Source organism: Kryptolebias marmoratus, linkage group LG11 (assembly GCF_001649575.2).
Source record: "Kryptolebias marmoratus isolate JLee-2015 linkage group LG11, ASM164957v2, whole genome shotgun sequence".
Taxonomy (NCBI): Eukaryota; Metazoa; Chordata; class Actinopteri; order Cyprinodontiformes; family Rivulidae; genus Kryptolebias; species Kryptolebias marmoratus.
The window spans coordinates 26,256,910-26,265,170 of record NC_051440.1 but is presented as its reverse complement, the minus strand read 5'-3'; the positions used below and the strand labels follow the sequence as shown (position 1 = coordinate 26,265,170).

The 8,261-nt window shown below is 47.1% G+C and overlaps 1 protein-coding gene and 1 long non-coding RNA gene across 2 annotated transcripts in view; one reads left to right on the top strand and one right to left on the bottom strand.

Annotated features, from left to right (window-relative positions):
• Positions 1 to 94: 94 nt before the first annotated feature.
• The window catches only part of zc3h18 (zinc finger CCCH-type containing 18), a 23,118-nt gene continuing 14,951 nt past the window's right edge, over positions 95 to 8,261 (bottom strand). Inside the window, exons 16-22 of the mRNA XM_025002868.2 lie at positions 5,711 to 5,815; positions 5,316 to 5,324; positions 5,038 to 5,243; positions 4,637 to 4,851; positions 4,094 to 4,190; positions 2,541 to 2,637; positions 95 to 1,034 (exon numbers count right to left, since the gene is read on the bottom strand). Coding sequence (XP_024858636.1) covers positions 818 to 1,034; positions 2,541 to 2,637; positions 4,094 to 4,190; positions 4,637 to 4,851; positions 5,038 to 5,243; positions 5,316 to 5,324; positions 5,711 to 5,815 — 946 coding nt within the window. The 3' untranslated portion in view covers positions 95 to 817. The remainder of the gene's footprint in view (positions 1,035 to 2,540; positions 2,638 to 4,093; positions 4,191 to 4,636; positions 4,852 to 5,037; positions 5,244 to 5,315; positions 5,325 to 5,710; positions 5,816 to 8,261) is intronic.
• Positions 7,306 to 7,829, top strand: LOC119617459. The gene is made up of 3 exons (XR_005233735.1): positions 7,306 to 7,418; positions 7,513 to 7,616; positions 7,716 to 7,829. It is a non-coding gene; the product is annotated as an uncharacterized LOC119617459 (long non-coding RNA).

The following is an 8,261-nucleotide window of genomic DNA, read 5'->3' as shown; positions in this document are numbered from 1 at the left end:
GCAGCAGGAGGGAGTTGGACCCGTCCTCCCGGCAGCAGACGGGAGTTGGACATGTCCTCCCGGCAGCAGCAGGACAAACCACACAGGGAGTTAATCTTTATCAAAATAGTTTATTTAGAAGGTTTTTGTCACAAAAGCCAGACAATGCTCATCTCTGAATGTCCCCGTTCCACCTGTCCAACTAAAAGTGAAACCAAGGAAACACTGCTTCATCACTTCAGGAGAAAACCAAACAACCAAACAACCAAACAAAGCCTCACATCACTGCTGGAAATAATCAGACACAGGAAGGAATCTGTACAAACTGTCCTGAAACATGAACCGAGTCGCAGCGAGCGAACGGGACCTGTCTCCGTACGGCGGCCTGCTGTGGACAAACCCGGAGGTTTGCAGAGACACGGGTGAAGTGCTGCGGAGTTGAACCAGCGGTCTCATGGCTCCACAGGAAAGACGACAAGCGGCCAGCCAGCCAGAGGATCCAGGGTGAATTAATCTGCTTTTCATGGAGCGAGGAAGATCATCTGCTTTCCAACCCAAGACTCTGAGGCTTCTGAGGGGGTCAAAGGTCAGGGTGGAGCATACTGAGCCACCATCTTGTTCTTGTTTGTCACAAACAAAAAGGATCCTGTTCCTTCAGATGGCAGCTCCTTGGTGTTCATGTCAGCTTTCCTACAAGGAACACGTTTACAGCTCGGCGGCGAGCTGATGAGAGAGATCAAATAAAAAAACAAACGTTCCGTCCTTCCATCCTCAGAGCCCCCCTCATGGCGCAGCGCAGCGCCGTGCAGACCGGCTGACGAGCAGCTGAACCTGCCCATCATTTGGCTGGAATCTTTGCTCGTTTCCGTGCGATGGCGTCCTCCACGGCCTTCAGCTGCTTCAGCAGCTCCTCGCGGCGGGACAGCGTGTTGCTGGGTTTACCCGAGCCGGAACCAGAACCTGCGACCGGAGCTGTGGCCGGAGCTGCCGGCCGGCTCGATGGCATCGCAGAGCCTTTCCCAGACGGCTTAGGGGGCGGAGACAGAGGACGTTTTCTAGGAAGGAAAAACAGGAAGGTCAGAAGTGATGATGGCAGAATGGGACTAAAGGACAAACAGGAAGTAAAACTGCTTTTACCATGAAAACGCCCCACCCCCTTCAACCCCCTCTGCCCCCCTCAAACCCCTAATTGTTTACTGATTGTTGGGGTAAACTGAACTGAGTGGACACAAACTTTAATAACCTTTGACTCCATCCTGTGCTGGGAAAACACTGACAGCAGCACAAAAACCAGCAAACCAGAGACGGAAACATTCCTCAACTTAACGATTGTTTCCATCATCTGACTCATCTTCATATTACCGCTGCTCAGACGGCCAACCAAGCGTTGCTGGTGTGTAAAGAAACAGGTTTCCCCAGAAACACTCATTGTTTACAGCCGAGATGAAGAAAACCAAACATCTGGGAAGATATTTACAGAGTTATATCAGCGTTTACAACAAGCAGCGACTTCCTGTTCCTGTTCCAAATGTTTGAGCTTTACATGTCCATCAGACCTGACCTCTTCAGGCCCACCTGCTGCACAGTCAGAATGGGGCGATGTGTGTACAGCCTGGCTCATGCTGGGGTTTCAGCTCTCCTGTCAGAGGGACAGGCTCTCTCTCGACTGAAGACGACCTACAACGAACTTCGAGTGAAAACGGCCTGGCCCTGCAGCGACCGGCGTCTCCAATAAGCCAACCAGAGTCCAGAGTCCAGAGTCCAGCCCGGGTCACACAACATAATACAGGAGCAGAATTTATGCAGCGTTCAGACGTCTCCTCCTCCTCCTCCTCCAGTCTGACTCTGGTGATGAAAGGGTTAACTATCATCACCGGACTGATATTTGTCCATCTTTCTGCTGCAGCTGTGTGTTTCTGCAGACTCACAAGCAGATCAGTGTCCCTCCCCTCCCTCCTGAGGGTGGCTGTTTGGATCACATGGATGAAGGTGTGAATCAGGAGGAAATGACTGCTTTCCCTCCTTTTACCCAAAGCATCATGGGACGTCTGAAAGGCTCCATTAGGAGAAAACATCTCTGATAATACCTGATTTATGATGCTGTCCCAGGACCTAAAAGGTTAAATGATTCAGACAGACTGCTCGTTGTGAAAGTGGTAAAATGGAAACAGATAAGACGTGAATGTGAGAAAGGTCAGTCTCAGCTGAAACAATGACTCAAAACTTGATATCAATTATTTTAGAGTATGACTAATTATTTAAGTTTTCTCTGAGCTCCTGGGCTGTAAAAACACGATTTATTACAAAGGATCTATTTAATTCTGGGACTTTTTCTGCAGGAGACAGTGAATATTTTGGCCTAAGCAGTGGCAGCTTCCACTTTTTGTGGTGGGTTCCTCTTTGTGGCTGATTATCTTGTGATGATTGGACTTCTTGCTCTGAAAGCCCTGAAGAGTTTATGAACCAAGATGAATCAGGAACCAAAGGTGGCCAGAGAAAGTCCAAACTTCCAGCTGACTGCTGCACAACACCACCCAACAAACAACAACAACAACACCAACCTGTCGCCCTGGGGGGGCGCCGGCCGAGGCCCCTGCCCTCTGGGCCGATCCATCTGGGGCGACTGCGGGGGTCGGCCAGGAATCCGTTTGTCCCGTCCTGAAAAACATCACTTTCATGGTGACTGATGGCAATAAAGCAGCAGTTCCAAACTTTTGTTTTCTACTAAATGCTTCAGCTTCCAAAACAAAGAAAGGCTTCAGTTGTACTAGTAGTAATACTAGCAGTAGCAGTAGTAGTATTTGGTTTAATACTATGTCAGAAACATCATACATCATGTAATGAAAACAGAAACTAGAATAAGAAAAGAAAAATGTCTGTGGTGAAACCTTATTAAAACATTTTCACGCTCCTTTGACAGGAAAGTAAAATATATTTCACTGTCAAATACTACAGTAGTGACAAGTAGGAGGACTTCCTGTTGTCTTCCTGTTTCTAACCTAGCTGAGACACCCGAGGCGTAAGCTGCCGTCACGCAGTCGGCTCTCGTGGACCTGTTTTAACGCCGCAGGAGGAGGGAGGAGCTCCCTGACCCGGGTGTTGCGCAGACGTTTGTGAGAAAACCAACGTGGCTGCAAACAGACTTCATGACATCTTATGGGGTACGCTGGAGCCTCTGGAGTGTAAAACTTTAGGCTCCCGGGTCAAAGGTCGTGACCTGGCAGATCTGCAGCAGGTCTGGGAAGGCGTTCCCACAAACAGCAGACAAATCTGAACACCTTTAAATATCTGATTCCAGCAAATTCATATTTGTATTGCAAAAAGGAGAATAACTTAATCGCCAAACTCAAGTTTTCTTCCACAACACTGTCCAGACACAGTTACTGCATTCCTTCCATGAACGCAACAGCAGGAGCTCGAAGGGATCTTCAGGGGTCGGCTGAAGCCTGAACGCATCACGTTTCCCTTCAGGTGAACAAAACGAGGAACTCTGACTAAAAGAGAAGCTTCGATGCAGGTCGCATCCAAGGTTTCTAGTTTTCCCCTGCTGCCTTGTGGTTTATTCAGTTAAAACCAACAGTTAATTGTGACGTTTTAATTCCTCCCACCTGAGCAGGAAATAAAAATGGACGTCACCCGATGATCCGTTCTCATCTGCTTCTCTGAGGGTCCCAGAGAAAAAGCCCAGACCTCCCACCCAACAGCAGCTCCTCATGGAGGAGCCCGAGGTGATCCCAGACCAGAGAGCATCTCTGATGTCTGAGTCTGAACCTCCTCAGCTGACTCGTTTCCACGAGGAGGAGCAGCTCCACTCTGAGCTCCTCACCTCCTCTCTAAGTCCAACCGCCTTCAGGATCTGGTTCTTCCAGTCCTGATCCGAACCTCAGGGCCACAGGTGAGGGTTGGACTCATCCCAGCTGAGAACCACCTCAGGTCACACAGAAGGTTCTGGTCTGAAGACGCCATCAGAACCACGTCATCTGTGAAAAGCAGACCCTGAGGTTCCCAAACCACAGCCGAGCTCCTGACCATGAAGCCCACAAACCGGAGCGGCCCTGGAGGAGTTTGAGCTGTCCTGATTTCAGCCACGGACAGAAACCCAGATGTTCCTCACCTCTGTCCGGAGACATGGTCATTCTCTTACTGGCGGGGGAACCGGGTCGGTCTTTGTCTGCAGGCAGGTATCGCTTCCTGCTGCCTCGGTCTCCCTGCTGCTGAAAATCGACAGAGAAAAACAATGAAGCCCAGGAAATAAATAAACACAGAATAAAAACAATTAAAAGTTTAAACTTCATCTGTTCAGCTGACAGAAATCAAAGCGGACAACTAAACGCTGAGTCATGTTTTCCTGCTCGCACTGTTGGTTTTTCTAATGATTCGAATTTTCAAAAGATCAATTTATAAAAATCCACTGAACGTTTCTTTGAATGTGCTTCAGCTGCTGGTTCTGGGTTAAACCCGGAGAGGTTGACTCAGATGATATTTATTTATTCAGAAACGGTTTCAGAATGCTGTGAGCTCTCCTGTCAGACCCGGGTTTATTGAATCAGAACCGAGCAGCAGGGCTGAAGGTCACACAGAGAGAGGGAGTTCAGCCTGCTCCTGATAATCACCGATCAGATAAAAACTAAAAACACCAGCAGAGAGGTCCAGTTACCTTATTGAGGAGGGTTAGTTTGATGTCTTTGTGGGAACCTGAACCTCCGTAGTTTCCAGGGGGGCCCATGTTGCCGGGTCGCGGGTGTACCGGGTGGCCGCCCCGGCTCCCAGGTCCGGCTCTGGGGACAGGATTTCCTCCTCTGGGCGGGGCCCCGGACGGGTCCATCTTCCTGCGATCGTCTCTGAGAGACTCGTCTTTCTTCGAGGGTTTTTCTGTGAGGAGGGAGCAGAGAAAAGGAGGTAAAACTGTAAAAACGTGTGTCTAACCACGCCAACAACATTAAAACTGTTCAGCTTCATGTCAAAGGTCAACTCCAGTAAGATCCTCTTCACTGGAAACACAGACCCGTGGCCGAGGTGTTTTAGTCACCTTGCTAAAACTAACAGACATATTATTACCCCTGTTCTTGTCCCTTCCCTGGGGGGACCGCTCCCGAGCAGGCCCTCGCTCCCTGCGGGGGTGGTTTGGTGTGGGCGAGCGGGAACTGGCCGATGAAACTGGGCTGGCCAGGTCTGCGTACATGTCCTCCGAGTCTGCGCTGCGCGCCGAGCTGCTGCTGGACGACGCCGACGACACGGATGACACGCTGCTGACGCTCAGAGACCTGGAAGGAGAGACGAGTTCACACACAGCCAGAATACTCACACAAAACCCCGTCAGTCAGTCAGGCTCTCACCTGGATTTCCTGGAGGATTTCCCAACATGAAAGAACAGAAATGATAGATTTTAGTGAAATCAGGTTAAACTCGAACAACAGCTGCTTTAAGGTTTGATGAGGTTTCAATTTACTGTCACCACAAACAAAATATAGTGTCAAAAACTGTTATTAAATCTGAGTGGAAAACTCAACAGAACTTTAGAATGAATGCAGAATAAACCATTATTTTTAATATGTTCTTAGTTTAATAAACTAAACAAGGAAGGCTGTCTTAAAACAATTTTATTTTATTCATGTTCAAACTTCTTCTGACAGGGACAAACTCCAACAGATCCCAGCTGCTCTGCATTTCCTGTTCAATAAACTAACCTGAACCCTGAAACTGCCACTGTGACGGGCGTGTGGGCGAGTACCTGGATTTTCTGGATCCGGAGCGTGACAGGGAATTAGAAGAAGATCTGGATCTGGAGCTCGAACCGGTGTAACTACTGCCGCTTGCACTGCCACTTATGGTTCTCCTGGACGAGACCGAGAACATTTACAAACCATAAATTAGACCACCGTCTCATGGAAACTGTTAGTGATCACGTTTTATCTTGTTTCTCCAGGTTTTCTGTGTATCCTAAAAATGTGAAGAACCACAAAGAGAATTAAAAAAACAAAACTAATTCATGTATGGTCCCAAGGTTTTATTTCTAATAAAGAGGAAAAGGTTGTTTAGGAATATACCCACAGCTGATATCTCACTGGGCTGACTGTTGGAGGCTTCCTGACTCAACAATGGGAGAAAATAGGTGAATTTCCAGCTGCAGTCCCAGTTTTATAAAAATCACAGCCGTGCTCGTGTGTAAAACTGTATTCGTCATTTTGACGCTCACATTTAAGTTTTAACCTGCAACGATAATGCTGCTGGAAGCATTGTGTGATAAAACTAAAATGACTCGTCCTGGCAGAAAAGCACCGGACGCACAGCGAACGTGTTAACAAAGAGAAGCCAGAGGCAGCTGTGAGGAGAAACTCAGGGTTGGATGAGGAGCTGTGGACCGCAGCGTTTCCATCAGCTGAGTCTGCTCCCAGAACATCATTTAAATACAACCTAGTAATAATAAAGAAGCTGGTTGATTAGACTTTTGACTTGGAAAAAGCCGATAACGGAGATATCAGGCTGTTTCAGGGAGCTGCTCAGGAGGGACTGCACCTGTGCAGAGGTGTGTTTATATCTTTATGACACGTCAGCTCGGTTCATAAACATCGTGTTTCTTCGTGAAGCAGCATCGGTGCGTTTCGTGCTTAAACAAACATTGTTGGAAAGCTTCAGAAAACAGGATAACATGTTCCTGTCCATCAGGGAAGTGCTTCAGAGAAGGAGGTTTTCCAGGATAGTTCCATGTGCAACTGCAGCCTCCCCCACAGCCACCCACACACCGGCGTCTGTTCTTCCCCAGCCTTTGGCTTCTCTTCCTCTCTGCATTATGATGCTCAGCACACAGTCACAATGTGTAAAAACACAAAAGTTAGGTTCTTCCTCAAACACACCTCCACACTGACACCCACATGCAGATGTTTAGGTCTTTCCCCAAAATGCACGGTGGAGGAACACACCTGTGGAGACTTTATGTTGCAAACAAATATGCAAAAACACGCCCCGGCTCTCGGCTCCGCTCGTTAACTTTCAGACACTTTCTCACGAACAGAACCCTCCGACACACGTATGACAGCGCCTGTAAAAAGCTTCGTAGCACTTTGGAGTTGAAATAAATAAAGGATAAACTCATGATCTAAAGCACTGATTAGACTCAGCTGTGTGTGGTTAAATGAGGCACAGATTGAGTGTGAAGCACTCTGAAAGTCTAATTATAATTGACTTTTTGAAATGTATGCTGCAGCGACTCCACACAAACACCTCTGTGTTTGCAGCAGCAGTCTGTATGCAAATACAGCCTGAATGGGCCTCTCACACAGAAGCTCTTTAGAAATTCCAGGTCAGGATGATTTATTTTGTTTGTTTGTTTTAAGAACTGGTTCGATCCATGCAGGGACTTTTTGGATTGTCTGAATATAAGCCTCTAAAGAAAAGACAACAGGAAATACAGGAAAACGAGGGCCTGCTCTCACCAACAGGTAACATTTTACATGTTTGCACAGAAACATTTGGTTACCTGCTGCCTACTCTGAAGAGCTCGGTTCGGACCAAACCGATCTCTTTTTTCTGCAGGATGGAGACGGACTGCTCACACATTAAAAAGAAAGAGAAGTGTAACGAGATCACCTGTCAGCCCCGTTTAACAGAAGGAAGAGCACGTTTGACGTCAAACACCGGTGGTTTGAAAAAAAAAAACACCCGAGCTTCACATACGTTTGGAACTGTTTGCAAACAGGAAAGAAAAAGGAAACTTGGAATTTTCTTTGTGTTTTTAGATGCATCTCATCACGGACACGGACTCGATCTTCAAATGTCAAAAACAGATTTTGTCAGCCCGTGCTGCCATTTTAACAGAGCTGAAGCTGCAGAGTTCCCGTAGCTTCCTGCAGCAGTAAAGTTGAGGAACATCCGTCTGTCAGTAATGACTGAAGTTATCATCATCATGGTCTTTAGCAAAGATGTTGATGCTAATTCTGCTAACTGTTAGTGAGCAGCCTATGATTAATCAGGTTTATTAGCAATAAAAGTATTTCATTCGTGTTTCTTGTGAAGATATGCTGGTGTAGATTCTCAGTCATCCAGGCCATGGTAAATTCAAAAAAAGTTAAAAAACAAAAACAACTGGACCTCTATTCTGTAGCTATTCTATTCTGTAGCTGAAGACGTTTCCACTAAACACACCAGGGAACAGAACCAGGAGAAGAACAGAAGAAAGAACATTGTCATTCCTTACGTTGCTGGAGTATCCGAGAAACTCAGAAGGATTTTCTCCAAACACAACATCCCAGTACATTTCAAACCCAACAAGACTCTCAGACAGA